Source organism: Polypterus senegalus, chromosome 15 (genome assembly GCF_016835505.1).
Source record: "Polypterus senegalus isolate Bchr_013 chromosome 15, ASM1683550v1, whole genome shotgun sequence".
Lineage (NCBI taxonomy): Eukaryota > Metazoa > Chordata > Cladistia > Polypteriformes > Polypteridae > Polypterus > Polypterus senegalus.
Genome location: NC_053168.1, coordinates 62,575,165 through 62,595,991, shown reverse-complemented (window position 1 = coordinate 62,595,991; position 20,827 = coordinate 62,575,165). Strand labels below are relative to the sequence as shown.

The window sequence follows — 20,827 nt, the reverse complement described above, 5'->3', positions numbered from 1 at the left end:
GACGTCTGTCAGACAACAGCTTTGAACAGCAACTTGAAATTGTAATGCATCAGTCTGTTGCATCCGCATTATCTGTGCCAAGAAACTTCACAGACCCTGCCTGATTGCTGTGTGTGTGTATATCATCACAGAATGATGACAAGAAACTCGATGCATTAGTAAAAGCTGAAATGGCGGTGTTTCAGAGCAGCAGCAAGTGCGGGTGTTGTTTAGAACAAGTGTATCAGTATCTGCTGACTGTGCCACCTACTTCAATGGAGGCAGAGCGTGCTTTCTAAGTGGCTGGCGTACTCTGCACGAAGTGTGCTCTCGCCTGGACGACTGCATGCTGGAATCGTTGTGCTTTCTACACTCTTATTACCGCAACTAACTAGATACATGTACTTATATGACAGCATTAACTGCTTGTAGATAAGGTTAGTCTTTTTATTGGTGTCAACATATTGCAGTAGTTTTATCAAAAATAAGTGTCGATCGTTCTAAAACCATTCACATGTGAGATGCCCGTGCACTGTGTCTTCCCCAGGAGCCCGGAATTCCCGGGAATGGATAAACCCATTCGGGAATGGATTCCCTAGTTCAAAGCATTAAAACAAACATTAGCCAGACCCACATTCTCTCATTAATCAAAATCATGAGTTTATGAATATTTTATATCTTTATTTTGATCTCATTGATTATTTCTGGATACACATGGAACTGCCTTGTGTTTCTATTCCATAAAAAAGAGAGTTTGGCTATAAAACCATTTAACGTACTAACAAGTTACAACTAAATGCCTTGTTCTTCAAAATAGGAAATAGTTTATTTATTTATTATCTGTTCAGGCACTGTATACAGAATATGCTTCACAAGAATTAAAGGAATTTTAAAAAGGAACTTTTACCTTCACCAGAATATGCCAAGATCGAGCGTACACGTGTCTGCTTCCCTTCAGTTGTTTTCCCTGAGCAGGTGTGTGAACACGAAGACCATTTTGACCATGCGCTGAGAACACAATCCTTGGGGCAGGGGACCTCACACACAATAGGAATGGGATAGATAGCATCTCTACACAGCTGTCTGTCTGCGTCTTCTCCTATTGATGAGAGATGAGTAAGCACAAAAAAACAATCAAAAAGTAGGCCAGATGGACACTTAAGCAAATAACTGTTTACAATTAAAAAACAGCTGTTCACTGAAGAGCATTTTCAATTTAAAATTATCACATCAAAGACACTGCATTTACATATGTGATTCAAGGAACGTTCCTCGGTAAAAACACTGTATTTTCCTATGTTGAAGGGTTATTTAGTTAATCCTCAGAAGTTCACTGTAGTCTTAGCCTGCAAAAGAAAGGCCATCTGTAATAATAAAGAGAAAATATTTCAGGAAAGAAAAATGCATCATTTGAGAAAAGTCAGGCATTTGCACTGCTATAAACAATATAATAAACAGATTTGTGCTTGGCCATCTCTACCACAGTTCATCACGGAGACAGTCTTCCTAACACACAAGCACACACATGGGGACAGTAGAGAACTACCAATTAACCCTAGTGTGCATCTTTGCGATGTGGGAGTGCTGTACCTGAGCCAGAATACTAGGCCAGGATTATGGAGCTCTATATAGCGGCACTGCTGCCTCAAAGCTCAAGAATCCTGTGTTGTCCTCCCACGCTGCAAAGATATGTGCATCACGTTAATTGATGATTCTAAATTGGTCTCACGTGTTTGTGTGTATGTGAGTGCTGCCTGTGTGGAATTTTCCTAATTTTCTCCATATTTGCGTGGGTTTTCTTACAGGTATTCCAGTTTTCTTCCCACATCCCAAAGACAAGCAGGTAAGGTTAATTGAAGACTCTTAATTGGCCCAGAGTGGCTGAGGATGTGTGGAAGAGTGTGCCTTGCAACACCAGGCCATTTTATGTGTTATTATTATTATTAGTATTAGTATTATTCTAAAATGATATATTCATAAAATAATAAATTACATCTCACAGTGGCACATTAGTGGTGTTCTTAGTATTGCTATCTCACAGCTCCAATGTCCATAGCCATCATTGTCTGTATGAAGTTTTGCACATTCTCTCTGTGTCTACATAGTTTTCTCTCACATCTTAAATGACATGCATGTTAGATTAAGGTTTTAATGCAGGTGACTGTGTTTTTGTGCGCCTTTTAATGGATTGGTGACTATAACCAAGTCACTTGACCTTCCTGTGCTCCAATTGGAAAACCAAAAAGAAATGTAACTGCTTGCATCATAAATGTTAAGTTGTCTTGGATAAAGGCATCAGCCAAATAAGTAAATGTAAATACAACTTAGCTTAACAAATAACTCTGGACAGAATGTTCTCCTCTCATTTGTGAAACTCTGCCCACAAACAATGAACTTAGGTTAAGCAGACTGAGGAATGTACATATGCATGTATAATTATATAATGTACATAATTAACAGTTCATTAACATCTCCCTACAATCTCTTATGAATATTAGAAACAGAATGCACAGAAAGATACAGTACATGTATTTCAGTTTAAAATCAATTATCAGTAGCTTCTACATTTATTAATTGTCATCCATGCCTAGCATTCACCTCTATTTATTTGCTATTCTTTGTAGCAGTACTTTTCTTCTAAAAGATGTCCTTGAGTTAAAACTTAAAGAGAAAGGTCTGACCAATTATACTGAAATAATTATTAATTAAAAAAAAAAACCAATTGTTAAATGCAACACTTCTGATCAAGTCTGACATGCTACAACAGATTTAACACTAAAGTCAATCTATAAAGTTGCACTTTAAAAATAATAAAAAAAAGAAATGAAACATCTCATTGAAAAATTGTGACTTAGAGACTAGCATGGGTGCAGCACAGAAGACACAATTCTGAATTGTACACTTTTTGAGTGTAAAAATATAAATACTGCAGGAAAGAAAATATACCTTGAAATTATTAATATGTTATAAAGAAGAATGTAACTGTCTAAAGATCAAAATGAAGACAAGGTGGTACTCCAAAGTGCCATTCTTTTGCTTAAACACTTAACTTAAAAAATAAAACTACATTAAGGAAAGTAAAACAGGAATCTAAATTTAAAATATACTGCAAATGAATGTAAACATTTTAGGACTATACAACTGCATTGAATGATATTAAATTAGGGTTGCAAGATGCCCATCAAATGAAGGACATGTCCTCCTTTTTGGCCTCATGTATTCCAGCCAGCAGGCAATGCTAAAAACAGGAAAATGTCCGTGTTTTGCATGGCATACCAGCTCGATTCTATTAAAGAGTCTTGCACTCTCCTGATCCTCCCCAAATACTCTTCAATATCACCACTTCTGATGCCCCTATGCCCTTTTCATTATCATATATATATATATATATATATATATATATATATATATATATATATATATATATATATATATATATATATAGTGAGATTTCTGAACTCTTATAGGACCCCTCGATTGCGGTCATGCTATAAGTGCCTGTCGTCAATGGGTGATGCAAGGAACATTATAAACTGTATTACATGGCCATTAGCCTGGCCACGACCCTGCCTGATTGCTGTGTGTGTGTATAAGAGAGTGATAGATCCCTCTACAATAAATAAGCATGCTGTTCCTGTTAGAAGCTGAATAAATTTGGTTTTGCTAAAGTATTGAGACTCATCCTTGTGTTTTGGGGTACAAGACAGGGACTCAATATGTTTGCACTTTGATCTCCGAGGGGAACACCCTTGCTCTTCAATTGAATATTTACACCCTTGGGGTGGCCTTGCTTTGTCCTCCCTTGGCTACCAAGTTATTTGGTAACTCTGTACTAGACAGCACACATCTTACCACATTTTCAAGGATCTCAAAAACACAGAAATAAGTAAACATACTGTAAACCCAATGCAACTGGGGCCCATTTTCTAATTGTAACCTTGCTGAGACTTTCCCTAAAACACTAGCTGCTGAATGTTCCATGAATCATAATAAGAAAGTATGAAACTGCAGAAAAACATTTATTATTTTTTTAGGTTTGTCCAGTTCTACAGAAAGCTGCGATAAACACTGGTAATGTTTTATTATGCTTATGCATCAAAGACTCGGCTATGATTTAATTGTATTTTCCTGATATTTCAGGATAGTAGTTTTTTCATCCATACATTTTAAGCCTATATAACCTAACTGGGGCCAGAGTTTATCGTGAAGTATTATGTCCAAGGCAGTAACCAGTCCTACAGGAAGCACAGTAGCTTATTACCTGACAAAAATCTAACTCTTTATATTTACTTGTGTGGCATTTAAAAAAACCAAGATAGCCATTCATATATCTTACCTGTAAAACTTTTATATATTACTGATAAAGCCACTATACTGGCAATGCAGCAGAATTTTCCGTTTTTGTAAATACTGAAATATAAAAACTGCAAGCTGAAAGGACACAAAATGCTCGTCCCTTGAACTGAATCTCTCTCACCATTCATACTGATAACTTATCTGTATAGAGGAGACCCTAACAAAACATTATATTGATTGCATCAAGTCTTGTTCTTGTTAAAGGGTTTAATCAAATGTCACAAAAAATGTGAAGAAAAATAAGGTTAATGAAATGCTAAAAATCTCTGAGGGATAACAAATCAATTTTCAACAAATGGATACTATAGAATCAATTAATCTCCATGTGAAAAGAAACAGGCAATGACTATTCAAATAACCAAGGTTCACACTAAAAAGTGCACATATCTGACAAAAACACATTTTATTACCAACATATTTTCTTTTGTAAATTTCTGGTTTAAGGAGGCTTATTAAATTCTTTCAGAAAAGTACAAAATGCCTGTTCTAAATAGTATTGAATAAATGGAAACTAACTGATGTTTTTCTGTAGGTAATATTAATTATGAAAAAAGTATGTACAACTGACTGCTATATATGTGTTTTGCATGGTTTCTTTGAGTTTTTTTCTAGCCACTCTGGTTTAACCCTATTAAATCTCCAAAGTGATTACACGTTAGGTTAATTAGAGTTTGTACATTTGGCCTGAATTTGTTTGACTGTGGCTGGGTGCAGGAGTGGCTCCTGTGATGTCCTGGTACTTTTTCTGGGCTTGATCTTGCACTTGCTTCTGTTGGGACTGCTTCTGGCATCTTGTATCGCTTCATTTTATTATTAACAGGTATATACAAAAGTACACACACACACAGATACTTTATATACTGTATCCAGCAGTTACTTCATTCCCATTGCTCCCTCAAGTCTATTATACCTACACTTGACAGGGCATGAACTCAACAGGGTGTCAAAAGTACAGAACTGAAACACTTCACAATGGTGTCCTATAAATATGTTAAAATAGCTGGCATTAGTTCAGAACTCCAGATATCTGGTTGCTTCAGTTGGATCGAGATTTGGTGACCAAAGAGGCCTTTCCATTAACGTGAATTCTCTGTCATGTTTCTGGAGCAGTTTCAGGAATATTCTAGTGCAGGATAATTTTGAGAAAGATGAGTCATAGGTGGGCGGATTGTCACTATGAAGAAATTCACTTGATCAGCAGCTTTATTCAGATGTGTTGTTCTGCTTGTATCAACACACCCAACGTGTGACATGAAAACAGAAATCACGTTGTTACACCAGCATTAGAAGACTGTATTGGCAAGCCTGGGCGGATGGATTCTTTAGTTAACAAGGCTTTCATGGTATTCTGGTGTCCCTGTCAGTAGGAATTGTAATTCATCAGATATAGCAATATTTTTTCATTCCTCCAGGGTACAGTGTTCATGTCCTAAATCATACTGCGGTTGTACTTCATGTTTTTCACTGACACTGGAAAGGGATGAGGAATTGGGTATTCTAATATGCATCCTTCAGCACCACTGTTATGCTAAGCTTTTATTTGACTAACTCGGAAAAATAAAAATGAAGTTTCTGCTCTGTATCAATTTTGTCTCTAACCTTTATTTTATTCTCTCACAAAAGAAACCACCTCTACTTAAAATTCTCTTTCCCTAAATATAACCCATCTTTTGTTCTCTACAAGATGGGTCACCTTCCAATGATCTCTTTCCTCCTAATTTTGGGTGTTGACCCACAATTCACACACTTGCAACGCCATCATGCACGAGAATATCATTAGGCTTGAAATCTTCTAGTAAACACTATAATGCTGCTCTTCAATCCACATACATTTTAACTTTATATATTTTGCCTTTAAATGCATACAGCATATACACTATCATTGACTGCACAGTCACTTAAATGGGAAGGCAGGTGTAAACAAAAAAATGACCATTTAATGTATTTTCATATTTGTATTTTACATAGTAACTGTAAAATAAAATTAGAAAAAGAAATTCATAATGGTGTCCTAACTAATTATAATTTTAGGATATACAGTATTTCAACAAACTATAGTTTTAAAAAATGCAGTATGTAGACATTTTTGAAGTTACTTGATTGCTCCAATAAAGCAGTATCAAGAAAGAGGGGTAATGGACAGTGAATTTCACACAAACGCTGATTTTTTTAGGACTTTTATATTTAGATTGCTGTCAATCCGTTAAAACTAACTTTAGATAAACAGATTTTAGTTTGTAGCAAGATGGCGCATTTGCCGGTATTTTCAGGCACAAAGCAGGAAGCAACTCTGGATGTAGCAGCCTCCGGATAGGCCTTTTGAAATACAGTAATCTAACAGTATTCTTTCAACATGATGCACCTGAGTATTACTTTGTAGTGGTTTAAGGATTACATGTTGGGTTTTGTGTCCAGTTTCACTTACCCAATGTCATTGTTCTTAAGATCTTAAATCTGAGCATTTTACATTCTCTGGATTCAATCAGCTATTTTCTGTTGACACTGTTTACCGATACTTTAATTTGATGAAAAGAAGTCTCTAATTTTAAATTTAAAAACAGGGTAAGACAAACATGCTTGGAACAAACATACTATATTTTTTATCAGAAGTGGTGAGACTGAAAATCATTTAGGGTAATTGAGCTCTAATCCCTTGCTGCTTGAGGTATAAATATTAAGGATAATGAAAGCAGACAGATTATTTAACCTCTAACCTATGCACGTAATGTAATTGACGAGATGTACCTTTAATAGTAAACCAACCCGGAAGTTACTCCAAACCACCAGGCACAGTCACCCATACTGAGCCAATTCTCAGTTAACAAGAAGCCTAATGTGCACATTATTGGGATGTTGTTGGGGAGAGAGGGGCCTTAGGGTATATGAAATGCAAGAGACTGTAGTGATAGCCATTGTCCTAAATCCAACATTTACTTTAAACTATACTTAGTAGTATATTGTATTTTATTAAGCAAAAGAAAAACATAGATTTAAAGATTTCTGTATTCATTCTGTTCTATAGTACACGCATGGCTTTTAACATTCCTTTTTTAAAACTTCTGGTTATATGGCTCTGTCATTCACACAATGCATTTAATTTTCTTTAATCTTTAAATTTTATCAGTGCAACTGGTGTCCTATTGAAACCTGAATGACAGGGAATTGCAGTAGTAGGTTACAGCTGAATAAAGGATGGCTGGATGACAATGGACCTCTATTCAGAGTCAAATATAAAGAACCACATGCACGAAAATCTTGATTTGCTTTTCACTAAACCTCTCTGTCTGGCGACAGTCCTAAATTGAATTCACTCAGCTATAACTCATACTGTATATATCAACAAAACAAAACTCAGCTATTTAGCATGGATATGCATATATGCTGCCAATCAAAGGTTTTAGAACACTCTCATTTTTCTGGTTGTTATTGAAATTTAAGTCCCATTTTTAAGCACTGTGTCTCATATTATTGGAATATAAAGAAATGTCTCATTTTTACATAATAAAAAAAATCTGCTGATCGATTTTATATACATCTAAAAATACAAGGGAGAATCCCCCAATCCTCGCTTCTTGATTTAATACATGTCTATATTAATTTCGCAATGCATATTTGTTTGCTTGATTAAGAAGTTGTGCACTGTAATGCCAGCACTTACAAAGGTCAACAGAAACTTTCAGAGATAAAAAATAATGTTTAGGTTACCACGAACTAAAAAATAATGCAATTTTACACAAAAGGCCTTTTTTGGGGAACAAGTAAACAGTTAACAACTTATTGTATAACCTGATTTTCAGCAGTAATGAAAGTTAATTAAGCCTTGAAAGGTGATGTAAACAATTCCTGTCTGCGTCCCAAATTTTGTTGATTACTTGCAACCCCTCTGTCTGTATAAAAGCAATGCTGGAACAAACTGTGTTGCTGCACCCGTTATTTATTATTAGCATGATTTGGACAATGTTGATAAGTATATTGTTATCATAATTGTCAGAAAAAGGCAAATAACAAGGGAAGACTAATCAATATAGCTCTTAAAACTGCCTTTTGTTTAGAGAAATTGCAAAGAAACCCAAGGTGCCATTGAGAACAGTTTCCTACACCAGCGAAAAGAACTTGAAAACTGAAGGAAACTGACAGGAACAGGTCTGACGGACACAAAACCATAAAAGAATAAGGAGACAAGTTTTTGGGTGTCAACATGTAGTATGAAAGGCACCTCAGAGGACAATGGATAAAGTAAGCTAGTGTCATTATCAACTGTGAAGAGAAGGCTTCGAGCTGCAGGTTTGACAGGTTTAGTGGCAGTAAAGAAATCCTGGCTAAGACTGCAAATTAAGAAAAAGAGGCTTGCCTGGACCAGGAACCACCGCCAGACACAATGCACTTTAAAATGAAACTATAGAAGAAACAGTTGGAGATAAGGACACTGCACCACTGTTAAGTTATGCTTGAAGCTGTTATTCTGTAAGGCTCTGTACCATTTCAGGCTCTTCACTAGACGAACTTGTTTCAATTTGAATAAGAACTGGAAAAATAAGGGTGTTCTAAAACTTTTGACCAGTGGTGTATATATAATTTATACATGCAATATATATAGGGGGTGGTCCAGATCTAATTATGCGATTTTCATTACGCTATAACTTATTACGTTTATTACATAGAAAATCCTGGACCATCGAGAAATGTGCGAACTGACAACATGAAGAATCTTCTTTGCGCCGAACTGGAATTGTCCCCGTATAAATCAAAGTCATCCAGATGATCTGGATCTGCATAATTACATCTGGACCACCCTGTATATTCTTTATTATGCCTTTACTTGTTTATTTAACATATATGTAAAATTCTCTAAAGTAATCCAATTAATGGAAACTAGGAAATAAAAGAATTAACATAAATTGATTTAATTAGACATATTACAAGTTTCTGACAAATTAAGAATAAAGAAGATAACATTTTCAAAGTATAAACTATTGAAAACATAATTGAATTTTTTTTTGTGTTCAAATTGAAACAGTAATTTACACAAAACAAGCTGTCTAAAGAGCAGCTTATACATTTCATAAAACAGAAATATGTCATGATCTTTGGGTAGTGGAGTTTATGATTTTTAACTTCTCAGCACTAACTGTACATTGCCAACAAAATTCTTCCCGTTTACTTAGATGTTTGGAACAGTGGTTAACATTGCAGGCTCTGCTGTCCTGTGTCTCTGTTGTGGTGTCCTTTACTCTGATAATCGCTTGCTTTTCATATGGCATAATCATGAATGGACAAGAATTTACATACAGTGAATAAACATTTAGAATATACTCATAAATTCAAAAATACAGTGTCACCCTTGTTACAGAATATATTGTGTGACAGATAGGAGCGCTGTCGTTCTGTTGAACCCTCAGACCAGACACCAGATAAAAGTCCAAATGTTGATTTTATTATTTATAATAATGTGCACAAGATTAAATAAATCACAATAATCAAATCAATACACAAAAATAATTCCTCCACACCTCCCAGCAGCTCAGTCACCGTTCCTCCCAACTCGGTGCAACTTGCTGGAGTTTCCCATAGTCCTTTTAAAGTCCTCGACCCGGAAGTCCTTTTCTTCAGCCCAGAAGTACTTTATTTCTTCTGTTCTCGTGACTGGGAAGTACCTCCAGGCTATACGGAGAATACAAATCCTTGAGCCTCCCTGCAGCGTCCTCTGGTGGCCCCCATGGTATCCAGCAGGGCTGTGAAGGAAAACACCAAGGTCCATGATGCCTGCTGGAATTCGGGGCATCTCCATGTTGCAAGGAGGGCTCCACCTGGCAGCTTGGAGGTATTGGTCGGGATAAGTTACCGGCCATTGTCCACAATTGATTACTACAGATTTAGACATTTTCATATTTGAAATGTAGCTCAAGTTCAAATGCAGCACACCTCTTTCTATGAACTGGAGATAATTTGTACGTTTCAAAATAAGGAAATGGTTGTTTTTAGCCTAGTTGTATACAGATGGAAAGTAACCAGAGAGACAGGAGAAAGAGACTCGCATGGGTCAATGAATTAGTGGTAAATGACATTGTGCTTTGCATTTTGTATTATTTTATTAGGCAAACACTATTCACTCCGTAGTTAATTTAATTAACATTTATATTAGAAATGGTTTGTTTTCCTTTACATTTACCTAACATATGGCCTAATCTAATGCTGCACAATATTTTTGAAACATTGAAAATCAAAATCTTCTAATTTCATTCCATACAAACACCATGTTGTGTCCTTGGAACCTGGAAAGCATCTACAGTCATGGCAAGTATAGCTTCCTGCTGCAGGAAGAGACTTGTTTGGTGTCTCTGCATCATAGTGAATGAAGTTGTGAGTTGTGAGGAAGAATAGTGCCCCTTGATGATTACTTCATGAACAGAATTACCCTTTAGAGACCGAAGAAAATTTTCCAGCAAAAAATCTGGATTGCTAAAATGAAGTTTTAATGTCTATGGCTGCCTTTGTGGAGACACAGCATATTGCAGTAAATTTAACTTCTAATTATCTTTTCAATAATACAGAATCCTGTTTTAGTACTTAAAGCACTTAGCAAGCAAGCTTTTTTCTAGGAAAGTGCATTTCACTGTCTAACGGCCTGAACATAAGTGCTATAGGCTGTAAAAAGCTGTTATACTCAAAGGATAGGTTCAGTGCTTTTGAAGCTGAACTTATTTTTTCACAATTGTGCAATGATTTAATTTGCCCAGACATGCAATTTAATAATTTTAGTGATTTAAAAAAAAAAAACACTAAAGCCTCTAACAATTGTAGACAATTGGGCAATAGTCCTAAAAAAATTATTCACATCTCAAGATTGTGCAAATATTAAATTAATTCATAACCAAAAATATTTACATATATACAACGTTTTTTCAGAAGAATGTGCCGAGATATATAAAGAGTACAGGTATAAAAAGCAGGTTTAAAAGTCTGATAAACAAAGTGTGATGTAAGTTGCAGATGGTAATGATAATATGTGATTTATATGGTTTAACTGTTTTAACAGTATACTTGTTTGCACAGAAAGAATTGGCTTCCCACAAATATAGATGAGATAGATAGATAGATAGATAGATAGATAGATAGATAGATAGATAGATAGATAGTGTCAGAGGGAGGGACCGGATGTGGGTCTAAGCCCACCCTGGATCACGTGGGGGTCGCCTTCCTGGTTGCTCTGGGGGCCACGGGTACATGGCATGGAAGCTCCACCCTGTAGGGACCCGTGGTCACCGCCAGGAGGCGCCCCAATGCCTTGGGGACCTGTTACCCCAGCACTTCCGCCACACCAGGAAGTGCTGGGGGGAAGAATTAGGACGGCGCCCGGAGAGCTGCTGGGAGGACAGCCGGCACTTCCGCCACACTAGGGCGTGGCCAGAGGAGGAATGCCGGGAACACCTGGGGCTCATCCGGGGGCTGTTTAAAAGGGGCCGTCTCCATTCATTCGGGGCTGGAGTCGGGTGGAAGGAGGACAAGGCAGAAGAGGTATGGAGGCGGCCTGAAGAAGGCATTTGTGGCCAGGACTGAGTGTGATTATTGGGGTTTGTGCACTTTGGACTGGGTCTGTGTGACCATATCATTTGCAAATAATTGTGTAAATAAACATGTGATGGTGAATTACAACATGTCCGCCTGTCTGTGTCCAGGTCGTTTCCACGATAGATAGATAGATAGATACTTTATTAATCCCAAGGGGAAATTCACATAATCCAGCAGCAGTATACTGATACAAAGAAACAATATTAAATTAAATAGTAATAAAAATGAAAAAATGAAAAAAATTAAAATAAAATTAATGTTAGCATTTACTCCCCCGGGTGGAATTGAAGAGTCACATAGTGTGGGGGAGGAATGATCTCCTCAGTCTGTCAGTGGAGCAACACTGTGTCAAAAGTCTGTCACTGAAGCTACTCCTCTGCCTGGAGATGACACTGTTCAGTGGATGCAGTGGATTATTCATGATTGACAGGAGTTTGTTTAATGCCCGTCGCTCTGCCACAGATGTTAAACTGTCCAACTTTACTCCTGCAATACAGCCTATATATAAATATATACCAATCTATTTTTTTACTTAATAAGTTTGATGTGATTCTTTCATTTTTTTAGGACATGCATTTCTATCATATGTGGTACATACTGCATGCAGCAGCCTTAAAGGTTGAAATATCAGCTTGCAATTGTTTTGGTCATCTTAGGCTGTGAATATGAGCTATTTTGTCATGCTGTCACAACAGTTACAGTATGTTTAAAAATATCTGTAAAAGAAATGTTATATAATCTGCACAGTGCAAACAAGAACAGAAGACATCATTTAAAAATTTACTTCCAGCCTAATAAAAAACAATACACATCCCTCCTCTATTGAGGATAATAAAGCATGTGCCACATGCTGTTTCAAAGATTGTTCTTGCCTTGTGGGCAGTGCTTGCTGGGATAGGCTCCAGCTTCCCCTCACCCCAGCCCTGAATAAGTTGGTTAGGAAGATGGATGGATGGATGGATGGATGGTAATGTTTAGTCTGTGTGTGTTCACACTGCAATGGACTGGTGTCCTGTCCAGGGATTGTTCCTACCTTAGCTTTTCCACAAGTCTGCTCTAGATAAGCAGGTATGGAAGATGGCATGATGGATGGTGTTCAAATTGGAGATTCTTACAATTCAACAGATGTTTATTATCCCTCAGATTCACCAGAACCTGAACATCACAAGAGCAATGAGAGTGATAGTGAACCAGGACTCAGTGGGAATGTGGGAGAATGTGGTGAGTGTTGGATGTCAATGTCTTTACTCCTAACTTGGTTCAGTTCTAGGCTGGAAGTGAATTTTTAAAAGATGCCTTCTGTTCTTGTTTGCACTACAAGTTTGTGAATGATTTCATTGTGATTGTATTTTTGAATGATGTCATCAGTATTCTTCACACAGTAAGTTTATAGTGTTCCATATTTTGATCACACTTTTGAATGAATGTTACAAGTTTTTGGTTGTGCTGGAAGATTAGGTCTGCACACTGATTGCAGTTTTAAATGCCTTCAAGTATGTGTTTGCACTGCAAAGTTCCTACTCTACAAATGATAGTTTGATCTACACTGGTTATTTTTTTGTTATGTGATGTAAATGTCTGTGGTGTTCAGCTGCTATTAAGTACAAAAAGCAAGGAGACAAAGGTAATGTGTTTGAAAACCAGGAGTCAAAACTAATCACAAGCTCAGGATTTTAGAAAGAATATCAGCAGGACTTTCACAGGATGCCAGTTGATACAGAGTTAATATCGAGATGATATCACAGGACTCAACCTCCCTGCAATCAGCCACTGAGTTGTGGCATCAGGACTAAATAATAGTGGCGGACAAATAATAACAAGATGGCATTGCACTACATCAGGGGTGCCCAAGATGTCGATTGCGATCGACTGGTAGATCGCAAAGGTAGTGCAGGCAGATCGCGTTGCATTCAAAAAAATTTTTTTAAACGTTAGTCTATCATATATCCTCCCTATGACATTTGATTGACATACAGGACAGCCAGTCTGAGATCTGTTTTGTTCTAACACACTGGTCATCCCGCTCGCACGATCAAACACGCGAGCTACTGCTAAACTCCGGTTTTCTAATTGATCTAGTTAGCCTTCCAATTTATATCGACTAAAGAAGGGATAAAAAAAAATGTGTTGTTTATGTGCTGGATGTGGAACTGGAAGAGGGTTTTTTTCTCTCACAATGTCACAATCTAAGTGCGTTTGTCTGATCTGTCAATCTATCATTGCTATTCCAAAGAAGGAAAATGTGGAAAGGCACTTTTGAACTGTTCATAAAAATTACGAAACTGACTTCCTTCCGAAAAGCGATCTGAGAAAGAGAAAGGAGAGGGAACTAAAATCACAATTAATCTGACAGCCATCATTTTTCACTCAGCTGAATTCAAAAGCAAAGGCAGACACACCGAGGCATCATTCTGGGTGAGTCACTCGATCATTAAGCATAAGAAATCCTTCCAAGAACTACCTCCTCGACTGCATTATTCGGCTCTACTTATTTATGCGAGTCAGCCTTTTCCCACATGAACATTATTAAATCCAAATACTGTTAAGACCATAAATGTATTGAATTGTTATTGTGCCATAAAGGTTATTCAGTTATGCAAGGTACAACAAGATATATTTTATGTATAAAGTATACTCAGTAAATATATACTGTATATTGGGTGGCGCAGTGGTAGCACTGCTGCCTCACAGTTAGGAGACCTGGGTTCGCTTCCCGGGTCCTTCCTGCGTGGAGTTTGCATGTTCTCCCCGTGTCTGCGTGGGTTTCCTCCGGGCGCTCCGGTTTCCGTCCAAAGACATGCAGTTTAGGTGGATTAGTGATTCTAAATTGGCCCTAGTGTGTGCTTGGTGTTTGTGTGTGTCCTGCAGTGGGTTGGCACCCTGCCCAGGATTGGTTCCTGCCTTGTGCCCTGTGTTGGCTGGGATTGGCTCCAGCAGACCCTTGTGACCCTGTGTTCAGATTCAGTGGGTTGGATGGATATATATATATATATAATTTTTAATGTAGGTAGAACATTTCAACCTGGTCATTTTAAAAGTAGCTTGCAAGCTGAAAAAGTGTGGGCACCTTGCATTACACCTTCATCGTAAAAATAAAATAACCAGCACATTTAAGGTATGAATGTAGAAAATGAAAAATTGGGTTCTGCAGTTTTCAAAAGTAATAGAAATAAATTATCATGTCACTAACCCTAATCAACAAAAGCCTAACATAAAAAATCAATAATCACAGCAAAATGTCTTTGTGATTCATGCTTTAATTGCTAATGGAAATATATACAGGTATATTATTTTAGCTATTTTACACAAAGATTTAGCTTGCATTTACATAACAAAATATTGGGAATATGTGACCCTATATAAGATGCAGAACAAGGCCTGATGAAATGTAAATGTCTAGAGAAAAATCAAAATGCACAGTTACAACTACTGGTCTAAAATATGTTACACTTTCTGGCTATGGCAAAAAAATGCTGTGTCCCTTGTAGTAAATACCACTAGTTTAATATGATAAAAGGGAAGGCTACAATCCCCTGTTCTGCTATATGTTGTATCTTTGTGGTTTAGACTTTGAGTGCTGGCTTGTTGGAAGACATCAAGCCATCCATCCTTAGACATTTCCAGAATTAAGCCATCTGGGTATAATTACAAAACCTAAAGTCAGACAAGACATTTTCCCTTGTTTCTGCTCTAACAGAGAGTCTTTTTTGGTGATTTAATGTAGTTCCATCACTGCTTTTTATTCCAAGTTGAACCAACATTAAACGCTAATTTCTTTAATATGCTTTGTCCTCAGCTGCCTTTATTGAGCTGTGTGTCTGTTTGCATGTTTCTAGGGTACCATTAGGCCGGAGACAAAAGACCCTATTTTTCAGACAGCATGTGCCCCCTTAAAAATATAGACTTCTCAGAACAAAACTGCTTTTTGTTTCATCTAACTTGATGAATTGGCTGTCTGCAGAAACATAAAAAGTTATATTATCAGAGGCTGCGTATGTTTTGTTTGTGAGGATGTTGAGATGCATACACTTTAAAAAGGTAAGATGAATTTTTATTAGAGGAAATTAATAGTTATTGTTTTAATAGCTACAATAAATTATATAATATTATTTGTGAACATCACAGAGATGAGTTTTTGTTTGTTATTATATTATTTTGATTTGTTCCATTTTTCACACTTAGATGAACTTTAGTTAGATAATATTGATTTAGCTTCCAAGCTTCAAGCCTGTGGTTGTGATACAATCCTGGGGTCATGTTCCATGGGAGGTATTGCTGTGAACCTGTCCTCTCCCACGGTCCTTCCATCACAGGGGCGTCCCCCGGCTGGGAAATGGCCCAAGCTGTCCGCCATAATGGATAAACCTCTTATTTGGTTGAGTTAGCAATATTTCCTGTGAAATATATCATTCAAATATTCAAGTATGTCTCTACTTGTTGGCCTCAATCCAAATAAGGGAAGTCTGTCCCTGCTACCCATCTCCCCACCATTTCTAAACCTGTCTTTATGTGATGGTTACACGTAAATTTAAAAATGTCTATATCTCAGACACCAACACCATTCACACTAAACTTAGTATTTCTTTATTTAAGAAGCAAAACATAATAGCAAAGCACTACTCAGTCAAATGAAAATAACACAGAAAGTACAACAGTATGTTTCATAGACAATTCAAGAAACTCAACTTTCAAAACCATCTATCTTAACAGAGAGGCACAACTAGACATCCAAACCTAAAAGGCTACTTTATTTAAAATTATACAGGAAAATAAAAATAAATAAATAAATTGGGATATCGGGGCAGATTAGCTATTAGCTAAAAAAAAAAAAGAGCTTGACAGACTGAATGGTTTCCTCTCATTTGTAAAATTTCTTATATTTTATGTTCTAAAGTAAAAATGTTTGGCAAAGTGCATGCTTGGAAATTTTATTTTAGAATTACATTAGTGAGTTTTTGTCAGTTTTTGAAAAAATCCTCAACAGATCTTCAAAAACAATTTGATTTGTTCTTTATCCAACTTAATTAATTAATAATTTAGAACATCTCTTTCCTACTTACAGAGTTATAGAGTATGGTTTGGGATTTTTTCATTTGAGCAAAATAAGCAATTGTACAAGTAATGTAGAATATTAGAACCAATTTGTTTTTTATAACACACTTTTAACCCATCTGGTGTTACTCTAGGTACTGATGTTAATGGATTAGGAGATATATTATATCCAAGGCTAACCAAAAGATACCCAAATGGTTTTAAGAGTAGGGCAAAAAAAAAAACAGGAGACAGAGCTGGAGGTGGCAGAGTTAAAGATGCTAAGATTTGCATTGGGTGTGATGAGGATGGACAGGATTAGAAATGAGAACATTAGAGGATCAGTTCAAGTTAGACGGTTGGGAGACAAAATCAAAGAGGTGAGATTGTGTTGGTTTGGAGAGATGCTGAGTATTTTGGGAAAAGGATGCTAAGAATAGAGCTGTCAGGCAAGAGGAAAAGAGGAAGGCCTAAGAGAAGGTTTATGGATGGGGTGAGAGAGGACATGCAGGTGATGGGTGTAACAGAACAAGATGTAGAGGACAGAAAGATATGGAAGAAGATGATCCGCTGTGGCAACTCCTAATGGGGACAGCCGAAAGAAGAATAAGGTTTAAGAGTAGGGCATTACCAAAACATGCAGATGCTTGATGCCATCACTCATAGGTCAGACTTTGCCCTGAATACGTTTAAGGTAGTTTTTGATAAAATATGCTATATGTGAATGATGAACAATTTTCAGTTGAATTGTGATGTTCTTGGTGTATATTGAATTACTGTGTATTTCATAAATAGTTGAAATACATTTTGTTTGTGAAACTAAGAGATACAGGATATCTCATATAAAATAAAAAATCTGAAAAAACTGCATTACTGCTTGTGAAGCACAGCCTCAGGCATCCAAGGATGACACCAAACAAAAACTTTTATTTTATGCAAATATATAGTAGCTATCATTTAATGTAATACTTTGATGCTGATATATTAAAATAAAAACATTGAATGGACCAAACAGTGCAGAAAATATCAGGAAGGGAATTTACTCAGCTCAAATATTAAGGGAAGTAAATTGGAGCAGCATAAAGGAAAAGGAAACAATAAAAAGCACAAGTGTGTTTCTGCTTCTCTGAGGCTTTCTAAATAAATGGTAGGCTATCTAGCCCCTTCAGACACATTGCATCTCACCTCCTGACTTTCTTTTGAAATTAAACATGTTTCCTTCTCCTCCTCCTTCTGGCCTGCTAACTTCCCTGATCAATCCAAGTTTGCATAACTGAAGAGATAGTAGTGCTTAAGTGGCCATTCCTGGGAATACTTCTGGTGTCACCTCAGCCTACCATAAAGTAGTTCTTAGTTGGTGCTCACAGAAAATGTAACTCTCAGGTGCCTCTCCAGGTACACTATTTCATTCCATGCATAAAACCTGTATTGCTTTCCAATAGCGGGAAGGGATTTTACTACAAAACTAACCAGATATATATATATATATATATATATATATATATATATATATATATATATATATATATATATATATATATATATATAAAATTGCTCAAAAAAATTAAAGAAACACTTTGAAAACACATCAGATCTCAATGGGAAAAAAATCATGCTGGATATCTCTGCTGATGTGGACTGGGTAATGTGTTAGGAACGAAAGGATGTCACATTGTTTAATGGAAATAAAACTTATCAACCTACAGGGGGCCAAATGCAAAGACTCCCCGAAAATCAAAGTGAAAAAATGATGCGGCAGGCTAGTCCATTTTGCCAAAAAATTAAATTTCACCAACTCAAGCATCATACTCAGTAGTTTGTATGGCCCCCACGTGCTTGTATGCGTGCCTGAAAATGTTGGGGCATGCTTCTAATGAGATAACAACAACAACATTTATTTATATAGCACATTTTCATACAAACAGTAGCTCAAAGTGCTTTACATATTAAAGAAGGTGTCATCTAGGGGTCTCCTCCCAGATCTGGACCAGGGCATCACTGAGCTTCTGGACAGTCTGAGGTGCAACCTGGCAGTGTCGGATGAACCGAAACATAATGTCCCAGAAGTGCTCTATTAGATTTAGGTCAGGTAAGTGTGGGGGCCAGTCAATGGTATCGATTCCTTCATCCTCCAGGAACTGCCTGCATACTCTCACCACATGAAGCCAGGCGTTGTCGTGCACCAGGAGGATCTCAGGACCCACTGCACAGGCATAGGGTCTGACAATGGGTCCAAGGATTTTATTCCAATACCTAATGGCAGTCAAGGTGCCGTTGTCTAGCCTGTAGATGTCTGTGCATCCCTCTATGGATATGCCTCCCCAGACCATCACTGACCCACCACCAAACCGGTCATGCTGAACGATGTTACAGGCAGCATAATGTTCTCTACGGCTTCTCCAGACCCTTTCATGTCTGTCACATGTGCTCAGGGTGAACCTGTTCTCATCTGTGAAAAGCATAGAGTGCCAGTGGTGAACCTGCCAATTCTGGTATTATATGGCAAATGCCAATCAAGCTCCATGGTGCCGGCAGTGAGTACAGGGCTCACTAGAGGATGTCGAGCCCTCAGGCCACCCTCATGAAGTCTGTTTTTGATTGTTTGGTCTGAGACATTCACACCAGTGGCCTGCTGGAGGTCATTTTGTAGGGCTCTGGCAGTGCTCATCCTGTTCCTCCTTGCCCAAAGGAGCAGATGCTGGCCCTGCTGAGGGGTTAAGGACCTTCTACGGCTCTGACTAGCTCTCCTAGAGTAACTGCTTCAGACTTTGCTGGGAGACATAGCAAATCTTCTGGCAATGGAAGTTGGACTACCTGTGCAACCTCTGTAAGGTCCAAGTATCGCCTCATGCTTTCAGTAGTGACACTGACCGTAGCCAAATGCAAAACTAGTGAAAAAACTGTCAAAAAAGATGAGGAGGGAAAAATGTCAGTGACCATCCACCTGTCAAACCATTCCTGTTTTGGGGGTCATCTCATTGTTGCCCCTCTAGTGCACCTGTTGTTAATTTCATTAACACCAAAGCATCTGAAACTGATTAACAACTCCCTCTGCTACTTAACTGACCAGATCCGTAGCTCAAATGTTTCACTGACTTGATGCTATACTCTGATTAAAAAGTGTTCCTTTAATTTTTTGGAGCAGTGGGGACTGCCAGGATGCCCCTGTGATAGAAGGACCAAGGGAAGAGGGGATATTAATTGCAATACCTCCCCAAGAAACACTAGAGGGCAACCCCCCTAGCTCACATTTGGGCTCCCGGACAGTTTGCTGAGCCCTGAGTTGCAGCACTTCACCACACCTAGAAGTGCTGCCAGAAGAATGTCTTGGAGCACAAGGAACATTTGCGGGTGCCGCTTCACTCCATTTGAGGAGCCAGATTTGGAAGGAGGTGGACAAAGCTTGCAGGGAGAGGAGTGAAGGTGGCAGAGAAAGAGAGAAGGAAGAAAAAGCTGTGTTTAGGCAGCTTCTGTACTGTGCTCTGTAGTGGGGAACAATGAAAAAGCACTTCTCCACTTGGAATAAAATGTGTGTGCTGGACAGAACTTGTGTCTTGCGTCTCTCTGTGTTGGGTAGGGAGGCTGGTACACCCCCTAGTGGTCCACAATATATATATGTGTGTGTATATGTGACTTTACATAACTAAATGTAAGATCTCAAAAGTATTCCAAGGCAAATGATCGTTAAATAAAATTATTCATTTTATATTGTAACTTTGAACCTTTTTTTCACAGGTGGCATAGTAACACAGTGCTTAGTGCTTCTGAATCTTGGATCCATGTCTGGTCATTGTCTATGTGGAGCTTGGAATGCTTTCCGTACATCTGCATGTGTTTTTTTTATCAAGGTACCATAGTTTATCCTTCATCATCCAGAATAAAGTGTTGTGGA

The 20,827-nt window shown here is 37.6% G+C and overlaps 1 protein-coding gene across 1 annotated transcript in view; it reads right to left on the bottom strand.

The window, feature by feature from the left end:
• thsd7aa (thrombospondin, type I, domain containing 7Aa) overlaps window positions 1-20,827 on the bottom strand; it is a 455,572-nt gene that overhangs the window by 118,154 nt on the left and 316,591 nt on the right. Inside the window, exon 8 of the mRNA XM_039736556.1 lies at window positions 887-1,078. Within this exon, the coding sequence (XP_039592490.1) occupies window positions 887-1,078 (192 nt within the window). The remainder of the gene's footprint in view (window positions 1-886; window positions 1,079-20,827) is intronic.